The sequence below is a fragment of the Dipodomys ordii genome, unplaced genomic scaffold (genome assembly GCF_000151885.1).
Source record: "Dipodomys ordii isolate 6190 unplaced genomic scaffold, Dord_2.0 Scaffold19, whole genome shotgun sequence".
Taxonomy (NCBI): domain Eukaryota; kingdom Metazoa; phylum Chordata; class Mammalia; order Rodentia; family Heteromyidae; genus Dipodomys; species Dipodomys ordii.
The window spans coordinates 15604704-15616753 of NW_012267235.1; the positions used below are offsets into that span (position 1 = coordinate 15604704).

A 12050-nucleotide genomic window follows, 5' to 3' on the forward strand; every position below is an offset into this window, starting at 1 on the left:
TTCTCCTTCCCCCCTCCCCCCCACCCCCTTCCCCCCCCCTGCACCGTTTTCTAAGATTTTTATCTAGAAAAAGGTGACAGTGCTGGCAAAATATTTCTAAATCAAGAACAAACATAGATGTGACCTAGGAATGAAACTGAAATATTTAAGGGGCGTTTTCAGGCACAGCTTAGTCATGCAATGTAGTCCAGTGGCTGTTAGCCAGGGTCATCTTTATTGTGTACCCACATTATTCCAGAAGTTGAGGTGTTTTACTGGCATCTAGTGGGTAGAAGCCAGGGATATTGTTAAACATTGTATATTATATGGAACAGGCCCCTACACAAAGGATCACTCAAACAGTCATAGCACCGCGATTAAGAACAGTTACTGCTGGTGAATGTTACCAGTATGTCCATACGGACAGTGCCCATGGTGGAAAAGGGTAGTGTGTTATGCACTGTGCAACTTGACTTTATTTCTGTGCAAACAGCAGAATGAATATGGCTGTTTTCTTGTAGGAAACTGTTTACTACAGCGGGCAGCTGGGGCAGGAAATGAGGCGGCAGCTCTTTTCCTGGCATCCAATGGTGCCCACGTCAACCACAGAAACAAGTGGGTAAGTGTAACATGGAAGCAAGGAGAAATAGTTTTGGTTTGTTTAAGAAATGGCAAGAGTGGTGTGCAGGAAAAATGGAATCTAGGTGCCAGTGGCTTACACCTATAATCCTAGCTACTCAGGAGGCTAAGAACTGAGGATTAACAGTTCATAGTCAACCCAGGCAGGAAAGTCTGAGACTCTTATCTGTACCTAACCATCAAAAATGGAGCTGTGGCTCAAGTAGTAGAGTGTTAGTCTTGTACAGAAAAGCTCAGGGTTTTTGAGAAAATAATACATGAGTATGGTTAAAATATAGAACAAAGCTGGGAATGTAGCTTAGTGGTAGAGTGCTTGCCTAGCATGTATGGAGCCTAGGTTCGATTCCTCAGTAGCACATAAGTGCCAGAAGTGGCACTGCGGCTCAAGTGATAGAGTGCTAGCCTTGAGAAAAAGAAGCTCAGGGGCAGTGCCCAGGCCCTGAGTTCAAGCTCTAGGACTGGCAAAAAAAGAAAAAAAAAAAGGCAAGTGCTACTTTGGAGGGAGGCCCAAAATGCTGATTTAAGGTGTTTGGATTTTATTCTGTCTAAGGCAATAGTCCTTATAATGTTTGGACAGGGGAACAGTATCAGTTTGGAACTGAAAGAGCCTCCTGTGGAGGGGGAGGCATGGTGTTGTGCCTGGGCCATTGAAGCCAGGTGGGAATTGTCTGGAGAAGCCGTGGCTGTCTTGACTGACCTCTCACACTGAACTTAGATCTGAAGCAACAGGTTTCAGAAGCATTGAGGAACTGTCCACTTAAGGCTTCCAGAAGCAAGGGCATGGGATGTATTAAAGTGATTATGGAGTACCCATGAAAAGTGAAAGAGAGCTGATGAGGAGTTAGAACTGGTGTCAGAAGAGTAAATTTCTTTGTGCCTGCTGAATTCTTTATAAAAGTCAAGCCAGGGATGTCTTAACAGGCAGTGGGGAAACTGGATGTAAAATCAGCACTGGGGCCTGGGTTTACAGATGCTGGTTAAAAGCTATAGTTTTAGATAAGCATACCTAATGAAAAATATGAAAGTTAGAAAACTTAGCTAGGAGAGTTTTTTTTTTTTGTTTGGTTTGGTTTTGTTTTTTCAAAAATGAGGGTATAATCTTACTATTTTTCATAACAAACCTGGTAGAGTTCTTGACATTCTCCATGATAGTGTTGTATAACTTGTATAAGACAATGTACACAGCAATTTAAGTTTGGGCTAAAAAATATCCAACCTATGGGTTTATATATACACATTATAAGCATATATACACACATACTTGCACAAGGTCTGTGTCTATGTGTTTGGCAAATGTTTACCACTGAAGAGAAACATAAAACTTGTAATATTTGTTGGGGAGGATAATTGGCTGCCAAGATAAGACTACTTTTTTTTTTTTTTGCCAGTCCTGGGGCTTGATCTCAGGGCCTAGACTCTGTCCTTGAGACTCTCTGTGCTCCAGGATAGCACTCTACCACTTGAGCCACAGTACCACTTCTGGCTTTTTTGAGTAGTTGATTGGAGACTCACAGACTTTCCTTCCTGGGCTGACTTTGAACCATGATCTTCAGATCTCAGCCTTCTGAGTATCTAGGATTGCAGGTATGAGCCACTGGCACCTGGCTAAGACTCCTTTTCTTTCTTTTTTTTTTTTTTTTTTGGTCGGTCGTGGGGCTTGAACTCTAGGCCTGGGCACTGTCCCTCAGCTCTTCAGCGCAAGGCGAACGCTCTACCACTTGAGCTACAGTGCCACTTCCGGTTTTCTGGTGGTTTATTGGAGATGAGAGTCTCATGGTCTCTCCTGCCCAGGCTGGCTTTGAACCGTGATCCTCAGATCTCAGCTTCCTGAGTAGCTAGGATTAAGGCGTGAGCCACCAGCGCCCGGCTAAGACTCCTTTTCTTTCTTTCTTTCTTTCTTTCTTTCTTTCTTTCTTTTTTTATTTTTTTGTCAGTTGTGGGGGCTGAACTCTGGGCCTGGGTGTTGTCCCTCAGCTCTTCAGTTCAAGGCTAGCGCCCTACCACTTGAGCCACAGTCCAGCTTTTTTCTGCTTAGGTGGTGCTGAGGAATGGAGCCCAAGGCCTCATGCATGTGAGGCAGGCACTCTACCACTAAGCCAATTTCCCAGCCACTCATTATATATTCTTAAACTTTTTGAATATTGAACCAGATACCTGTAATATCAATTTAAAATGTCTTTGATTTTAAGCTGGGTATTGGTGGTTCATACCTTTAAACCTACTAGCTATTCAAGAGATTGAAATCTGGAGGATTAAGGTATTGTATTAGGCCAGCTGTGACAGAAAAGTTTGCTAGACTCCACAAAGCAGGCCTAAGGTGTGGCTTACATGGTAGACTACTAGCCTAGCAAGCAGCAAGCCCCTGAGTTCAAACCCCAGTACCACCATAAAGTCTTCAAGTTTTGGGGCTGGGAAGGTTGCTCAGCGGTAGAGTGCTTGCCTTGCATGCATGAGGCCCTGAGTTCGATTCTTCAGCACCACATAAACAGAAAAGGCTGGAAGAGGCACTTTGGCTCAAGTGGTAGAGCCGTAGCCTTGAGCTGAAGAGCTCAGGGACATTGCCTTTAAGTTTTGAAAGTGAGAGGATTTTTTGATAGAAGTTCAAGGTAAGGTTGGTTTAAGCAGGGTAAAGAAACAGGTACTGACTGACAGGCCATGAAAGAGAAGTAGTATTTTTTTATTTTATTTTATGGTTTTTTTTTTTTTTTGGTCGGTCGTGAGGCCTGAATTCTGGGCCTAGGAGCTGTTCCTCAGCTCTTCAGCTCAAGGCTAGTGCTCTACCACTTGAGCCACAGTGCCACTTCCGGCTTTTTCTGCTTATGTGGTGCTGAGGAATCGAACCCAGGGCCTCATGCATGCAAGGCAAGCACTCTACCACTGAGCTACCTTTCCAGCCTGAGTTGTATTGAAACTGCTTACCTTTGGGGCCATGACTTAGAGGCCCTGCCATTTTCTACAGTGTTTCATTGTTCTTCCTACACTTGATACATGTCATTGTGGTTTTATAAGAAGAAGAATACATTCTTTTCATAATTAGAAAAGTAATTATGGAAGTGAAGGGTGCAAAGGAGATCATAAGAGAGGAAGAAGATAGGAAGGCAGGGCACTTAGAAAGTACTTGAGAAAACACTGAAGAAAATGGTGGTGGCAGAGAAGAAAATGGAAAAAGTCAGAGGTCAGCTGGTGACAGGAAAAGTAGTAGGAACTTGGGTTTCAGCAGTTTGCTTAGATCTGGGCCATTTGTTTCCATTCAGGGAGAAACCCCCTTGCACACTGCATGTCGGCATGGGCTGGCCAACCTCACAGCAGAGCTCCTGCAACAAGGTGCCAACCCAAATTTACAGACAGAGGAGGCTCTGCCTTTGCAAAAAGAGGCTATGACCCTGACTGGATGCACAGACAACATCCACTTGCAGACACCACTGCACATGGCAATTGCCTGTAACCATCCTGATGTGGTGTCTGTCATTCTGGAACAGAAAGGTAGGTAGTTGGGAATTCTGTCCATCCCATCAATTTGAGTTTTGGACAGTTGCTTTGGGTAGTTAATTACAAAGTAGATGTCACTTCTATTGTTTAGTTGTTTTGTTTTGTTTTGGTTTTTGTTGGTGGTGGGGCTTGAACTCTGGGCTTGGGCGCTATCCCTGCGCTTTTCAGCTCAAGGTGAGTGCTCTGCCACTTGCGCTACAGCGCCACTTCCAGTTTTCTAGTGGTTTGTTGGAGATATGAGTCTCACAGACTTTTCTGCCCAGGCTGGCTTTGAACCATGATCCTCAGATCTCAGCCTCCTGAGTAGCTAGGATTACAGGCATGAGCCACCGGTGCCTGGCTTGTTGGTTAGTTTTAAATAACCAGTCTCTTTTTTAAAAATACCCATCTGGGTCAAACTACATAATCTGAATCATAATTACTATGTTTTCACTGGATGAGCTGTGAGGATTTGTGCTCTGCTCTATCTTTTGTTTGGGTCATTTTTCCAGACCATTTTAGTATAGGTCAAACAGAGCATTACCTTGGCATGGGCACTAAGAACTCTGTCACACAGGTCCTCCACAGATGGTTAGTCTGTTTCTGAAGCCCTGGAGATGGCGTGTGAGGGGGAGCCGGCAGGAGAGGCAAAGGGAAGCCCTGCCATGGAGAAGCTGGCGCCACACAGAAATCCTCTGCTGCAGCCGGGCGCTGGTAGAATGCCCCTTCAGGTGCTGGATGCCGGTGTCTCACACCTGTAATCCTAGCTACTCCAGAGGCTGAGATCTGAGGATCATGGTTCAAAGCCAGCCCAGGCAGGAAAGTCTGTGAGACACTTATCTCCAATTAACCACCAGAAAACTGGAAGTGGTGCTGTGGCTCAAGTGGTAGAGCGCTCACCTTGAGCTGAAGAGCTCAGGGACAGCGTCCGGGCCCAGATTTCCAGCCCATGACCAAAAAAAAAGAAGGAATTAGGTATTAGGAAACATTGTCAGGGCATTATTTTATTCTTAATTTTAGTAAGCATGAAATGAATGTGTGTTTCTGTGGTAGTGTCTTTTTTTTTGGGGGGGGGTCCGGTCATGGGGCCTGAACTCTGGGCCTGGGCACTGTCCCTCAGCTCTTCAGCTCAAGACTAGCGCTCTACCACTTGAGCCACAGTGCCACTTCCAGCTTTTTTCTTTTTGCTTATGTGGTGCTGAGGAATTGAACCCAGGGCCTCGTGCATGCAAGGCAAGCACTCTACCACTGAGCCATCTTCCCAGCCCAAGGTAGCGTCTTTTTCTTATATGAAGAATCCATTTTTTGGTTTTAAGAAATAATTTTGCCAGACATTAGTGATTCATACCTATAATACTAGTTACTTAGGAAGCTGAGATCTAAGGATTGTGGTTCAAAGCCAGCCCAGGCAGGATAGTCCGCGACACTCTTATCTCCAGTTAACCACTGAAAAGCCAGAAGTGAAGCTGTGGATCAAGTATTAGTGCAACTAGCCCTCAATAAGACCTCAGGGATAGCGCCTAGGGCTTGAGTTCTAGCTCCAGGACTGGTACCAAATAATTACAATAATTATATTTCTGGACTTTGACTCTAGACTTCTGTTGTATTGAAATAGTAATTATCATATAACCAGTTAGTTCAAACGAGTTCTTATCCTCTTGAATTCTTTAAATGTGATCCATAAGATGGTCAAATTTCTTTTCCTCTTAAAAAAAATCTAGCCAATGCTCTTCATGCTACCAACAACTTGCAAATTATTCCGGACTTCAGCCTCAAGGATTCTCGAGACCAAACGGTGCTGGGCCTGGCGTTATGGACTGGTAAGCTGTCCCAGAGGTAGATGACAGCACACATACCCAGGGTACATAGGAGAGTGGGAGAGATAACATTTCTGCTTGGGTTAAGCCTATAATATCCACTGGAAAACTGTTGACTGTGAGAAGTTGAGAGGGGTATATTTGTTGTCATATGATATCCAAGAAGTGGGGAAAGCTGAGTATGCATTAATGAGGGCTTGTGTGTTTCTCAGGTATGCACACAATAGCAGCTCAGCTGCTTGGCTCTGGGGCTTCTATCAATGACACCATGTCGGATGGGCAGACTTTGCTGCACATGGCCATACAACGTCAGGATAGCAAGAGTGCACTTTTTCTTCTGGAGCATCAAGCAGATATAAATGTCAGGTGGGATGAAGTGGCACCTTCCATTGTAACACCATATCACACCTCAGATGGCTCAGAAATAGAGCTTTGCTTCTAGAAAATATTTTCATTCCTCATTAAATAGAGGAAGGGAAAACATGACTCTTAGAAAGTACAAATGAGCTGGGCACTGGTGGCTCACATCTGTAATCCTAGCTATTTTGGAAGCAGAAATATGAGGATCGAGGTTCAAAGCCAACCTGGACAGTAAAGTTCCTGAGACTCTTTTTTTTTTTAAATTTTATTTTATTTGTGAACATACTGTACAGAGGGGTTACAATTACATGGGCAAGATAATGCATACATTTCTTACCAAGCATTGCAGCCTCCTCCTTTGTTTACCCTTCACCTCCCTTCCCAGCCTCCCCCCTTCCTCCCACCCAATCCTTCCCCCCCCATCCCCCTCCACTGACATTGTAAAGCTCCTTTTTGACATGACAATTTGTACTTCTCTCCTGAGACTCTTATCCTCCAATAAACCACCAGAAAACTGGAAGTAGCACTGTGGCTCAAGTGGTAGAGTGCTTAACTTGAGCTGAAGAGCTGAGGGACAGTGCCCAGGCCCAGAATTCAAGCCCCACGAGAAACAACAACAAATAAGTACAAATGAACCAGGCACAAGTGTCTCATGCCTAACTATTCAGGAGTCTGAGATCTGAGGATTGCAGTATAAAGCCAGCCGAGGCAAGAAAGTCCATGAAACTTATCTCCAGTTAATCACCAGAAAACTGGAAGTAGCACTGTAGCTTAGTGGTAGAGTGCTTGCCTAGCATGCATGAAGCCCTAGGTTTGATTCCTCAGTACCACATAAACAGAAAAGGCTGGAAATGGCACTATGGCTCAAGTGGTGAGTGCTAGCCTTGAGCAAAAAATAAATAAATAAAGGAGGAGGCAACAATGCTTGATAAGAAATGTACTCATTACCTTGCTCATGTGATTGTAACCCCTCTGTACAGTATTTTCACAATAAAAACTTACTTAAAAAAATAAATAAAGAAGCTCAGGGACAGTGCTCAGGCCCTGAGTTCAAGCCCCAGGACTGGCAAGAAAAAAAAAAATTGAAGAGGAAGGTATGATTCAGCACTTGCCTAGCAGGCATAGGCTGGGTTTGATTCCCACAAATAGGGACAGTGTAAATGTCAGTTTACATATAAATATCAATAGAGTATGTGGTGAAGGAAAACTGACCATTGCTCTTATTGGAATCTTTCAGAACCATTGCACAATATTGCACAAAATCTCATTATAAAAAACAAGCTGGGCCCCGGTGGCTCATGCCTGTAATCCTAGCTACTTAGGAGGCTGAGATCTGAGGATCGTTGTTCAAAGCCAGACCAGGCAAGGAAAGCCCATTAGAGTCATCTCCAATGAACTACCAGAAAACTGGAAGTGGTGCTGTGGCTCAGGCAGTAGAGCGCTTGCTTTGAGCTGAAGAGCTGAGGGACAGCTTCCAGGCCCAGAGTTCAAGCCCCACAACCAACAACAGCAACAACAACAAAAATCCAAAATCAGTTTGGGAATAGGAATTTCAATTAAAATAAAGACCATCCCAACAAAACTACAAATAAGACTTGAGAGGAAAAATCAGTTCCAGTTTTATTATGGTTGTGTTTTCTTTTCTTTTCTTTTTTTCTTTTCTTTTTCTTTTTGACAGTCTTGGGGCTTGAACTCAGGGCCTGGGCACTGTCCCTGAGCTTCTTTTGCTCAAGGCTAGCACTCTACCACTAAGTCACATTCCCAGCCCTCACATGAACTTTTCTGAACCTCCAATATTAAATGATCCTGAGTGTGCAAAGGCAAGAACTATTTTGTCAGGTAGGTAGTCCGGGTGACATTTTATTGTTGGCATTTAATAATGATGCTATGCAAAGAACTGTATTCCTGTAGGATTTTAAGTTTGGGGGTCACTTATCTTTATCTTTGGGATACAGTAAGATGGTAGTGCTGCATTTTTCAAAAAGGCAGAGGACACAAGCATAACTGGCAGTTTTCATTTCTAGGATAAAATTCTAGTGACTGAATGAAATGTGTTTATGGCATGCAGTGAAGTCTGGGCTCTGAAACTCCCAGAAGGGTGCCCTGTATCCTTTGCAGACATTGTTTTGGTTTTGGTGTGCAGGACTCAGGATGGGGAGATGGCCCTTCAGCTGGCTATCAGAAATCAGCTTCCACTTGTAGTCGATGCCATATGCACCCGAGGAGCTGACATGTCGGTGCCAGATGAGAAAGGAAACCCCCCACTGTGGCTTGCCTTGACCAGTAACCTGGAGGACATTGCATCCACTCTGGTGAGACAAGGACAACCTTGCCTTTGCTTACAGATGAGGATATTTTTTGTCGGAAATGGATTTGATGGCTGTGTACCAATCACAGGAACAAGAGATCTGCCAAGTCATAAACTGGGTCAAAGATGAGTAGTTGAAAATCATTTTAAGAAAACATACAATTCAATGTGATCCTGGCCAAACACTTTTATGTGGGCTTTTTACTAAGAAGACCACAGCCAGGCGCTGGTGGCTCATGCCTGTAATCCTAGCTACTCAGGAGGCTGAGATCTGAGGATCACGGTTCAAAGCCAGCCTGGGCAGGAAAGACTGAGACTCCTATCTCCAATAAATCACCAGAAAACCGGAAGTGGCGCTGTAGCTCAAGTGGTAGAGCGCTCGCCTTGAGCTGAAGAGCTGAGGGACAGCGCCCAGGCCCAGAGTTCAAGCCCCACAACGGACCAAAAAAAAGAAGAAGACCACAGAGGAGCCAGCGTTGGTCCATTCCCTCAGGAGATTTATCCGGGGCTGCCTCATCATCACTAGTGATGAATCCCCAAATATCTGCTTTTTCTCCCTTGTTGCAAGACATGCACCTAAATGAGATAGATCTGGATCTTCTCATTTAGCTGTTTTGAATGGCCTGCAATGTGACATTGAGGCATTTTATACCTGGGATTTTATCAGCTGTTACTGAGATTACCTGTTAATTACAGGTATGTGTTGCTGGGGGCTTATAAGTACAAACTGTTCTCTTTCCCTTCTAGAACACAAGTCTAGGGCCCTAATTAAACATATTTATATTTTGAATTGCATCCCACAGGAATAGTGTAAGAATTTACACTCAGCAGATTTTAATTAGTGTTTGTAAAACTAATGAAGTACATGAATTAAAGTTATTTTCAGTTAATTACATAGAGCTCAGAGTTGGTAATGAAAATTTTCACTTTTGCTTGACAGCAACCTGTGTTTTTCTGCAGGTCAGACATGGTTGTGATGCCACATTCTGGGGTCCAGGTCCTAGCGGGTGCCTTCAGACACTCTTGCACAGAGCCATTGATGAAAACAACGAGTCCAGCGCCTGCTTTCTTATTCGCAGGTCGGAGAAGCCCAAGTATCTCTTAAAATCTTTCTTAGCCTGTTGCATACTCACTGTCTATGTGAATCTACCTCCAGTCCTGACTTGCCTCTGGCTGGCTTGATTTTAATCATTAAGATAGTCAGGGGGCCACTGTTCTGTCAAGTCAGCCAAGGGCAAGCTCATTTGTGAGGGGAGGGGCTCCCACACCTGAATCAAAGACTGGCTTCTGGTTTGGGAGCTGCATGAACTTCTGTAGTCAGTCAAGACCAGTTCCTACTGGGAAGTCAGGAGGCTGAAATAGAGATCAGATGGCCTCTATTGGATCCTACCAAGATGCTGGAGCTACAAGAGGTTTCTTTGCCCTCTCAGCATGTGAGACATGGTGTGGAGTATGCTTATTTAGGAAAGGTTATTAATGCAGTGCTTCTTAACTTTTAAATATGTGCCTATCCTTTGGGGATTTTGCAACAGTTTAGATGCCCATGTTATTCCCAAAACCAACTGGGAAAGAATCTCTGGCAGTGGGACTCAGATCTCAGTATTTGATGTCAAGGACCAAGGATAGGTTATGGCAGAAGAAGTTTTTGGTGGATTGGATAAAGGTGTTGCTGTTGGTCCATCTGTATGACTGTAGGCAAGGTAGAAGCATGGCCTTCCTTCTGTTTCCTTTCAGTGGCTGTGATGTGAATAGTCCTCGGCAACCAGGTGCTAATGGAGAAGGAGAAGAAGAGGCCAGGGATGGGCAGACACCCCTGCATTTGGCAGCCTCATGGGGACTGGAAGAGACTGTGCAGTGTCTTCTGGAGTTTGGTGCTAATGTTAATGCACAGGTGGGCAGTTTCTCTTTGCCAGAAGCATTAATGGTAACCCCACAATAAGGGAAGTCTCTTGTGGCAAGGGACCCTGCAGATGGCTTTTCTTGGGCCTCTGCTTTATCATACACTGGACTTTTTCTGAGTTATATAGCTTACCTAGCAATTGAATTGATTACAGCTTCAGACTTCCTAATGTCTTATCTTCCTACAACATCTTTGTTTTATTAATCTTATCCATATTTCCTTATCTCCTATTCCCCCTTTGTTATAGATTTCCACTGAGAGTTGGTTTAGTGTTCAGGTAACTCAAATGAGCTCTCCTGGTTCTTATATTCCTTGATGCTTTTCAATATTTGGACCTGGGAAGGTTTGAATTGATAGATGGATTGGCAATGGTACAAGCTGCACATCTTCCAAATCGTTTCTGCTAGATCCCCTGTCATTGGAGCATGATGTAATGGGGGGTAGCTTCTAGTTCTTTTGTGTCTGGCTTCTTTAACAGTTGAGAGCTATGGGCTGGGAAGGTGGCTTAGTGGTAAGAGTGCTTGCCTTGCATGCATGAAGCCCTGGGTTCGATTCTTCAGCACCACATAAGCAGAAAAAGCCGGAAGTGGCGCTGTGGCTAAAGTAGTAGAGCGCTAGCTTTGAGCTGAAGAGCTGAGGGACAGCGCCTAGACCCAGAGTTCAGGCCCCACAACTGACAAAAAAAAAACAGTTGAGAGCTATGGTATTTATTGTATAAATGAAATTTGGCTCTGGTTACTTTTCCTGAGTTTTATCTTTGAACTGGACATTGAAATCTGCCTTGTTCCTACAGGATGCAGAAGGAAGAACACCTGTCCACGTGGCCATCAGCAACCAGCACAGTGTCATCATTCAGCTGTTGATTTCTCACCCTAATATCCATCTGAATGAACGAGACAGACAAGGGCTCACCCCCTTTGCCTGCGCCATGACTTACAAGAATAACAAGGCAGCTGAGGCCATCCTAAAGCGAGAGTCTGGGGCTGCTGAGCAGGTGAGTGACAACACACAGAAACCAAACAGATGCTGCCAACCAAGTGGTCTCTTCTACACATTTTTCTATACATTTTTCTGAAATGATACCCCCTTTTCTGAAAGTATGGCCATACAGATATCCGGTAGTGCTGGTTGAGATGTGGCTACTTCACTTTGTGTGTCAGTCACCTAGTGATGTGCACTTAGGTGGAGGTGACTGCTCTCTGGGTTGGTAATAAGATTTGTGCTATGCACAGCTAAGCTCATACTCACTTTTGCTAGTTGTCTGTCTTAAGATTTCAGTTGAACTTCAAGATACTCTGTTGTGATGTTAGACAACTTTCTGAGTGTCTTAAGAGGTATTAGATTATTATTCAACTTAGCAGGCTGTTACCTTTGTTCTTTGTGGCTTTTTATCAGCTACTAAATCCAGATGGTGACTTGTTGCTCTACACCAGAGTAGGCGAGAAACACAGTCAAGACTGACCCAAGGCAGGAGCTGCGATGGGTTTGTCAGTTTGGTCCTACAGGAACCTGATTCTAGCCAGCATATAGAATATGCCAGGATTTATAAGGAGCCCTTTAATGAAGGTGAATGTGGGCT

The 12050-nt window shown here is 44.2% G+C and overlaps 1 protein-coding gene across 1 annotated transcript in view; it reads left to right on the forward strand.

Annotated features, from left to right (window-relative positions):
- Ankfy1 (ankyrin repeat and FYVE domain containing 1) overlaps nucleotides 1-12050 on the forward strand; it is an 88996-nt gene that overhangs the window by 64659 nt on the left and 12287 nt on the right. The window contains exons 11-18 of the mRNA XM_013013154.1: nucleotides 501-598; nucleotides 3873-4101; nucleotides 5808-5906; nucleotides 6116-6269; nucleotides 8407-8575; nucleotides 9532-9650; nucleotides 10306-10462; nucleotides 11265-11465. Coding sequence (XP_012868608.1) covers nucleotides 501-598; nucleotides 3873-4101; nucleotides 5808-5906; nucleotides 6116-6269; nucleotides 8407-8575; nucleotides 9532-9650; nucleotides 10306-10462; nucleotides 11265-11465 — 1226 coding nt within the window. The remainder of the gene's footprint in view (nucleotides 1-500; nucleotides 599-3872; nucleotides 4102-5807; nucleotides 5907-6115; nucleotides 6270-8406; nucleotides 8576-9531; nucleotides 9651-10305; nucleotides 10463-11264; nucleotides 11466-12050) is intronic.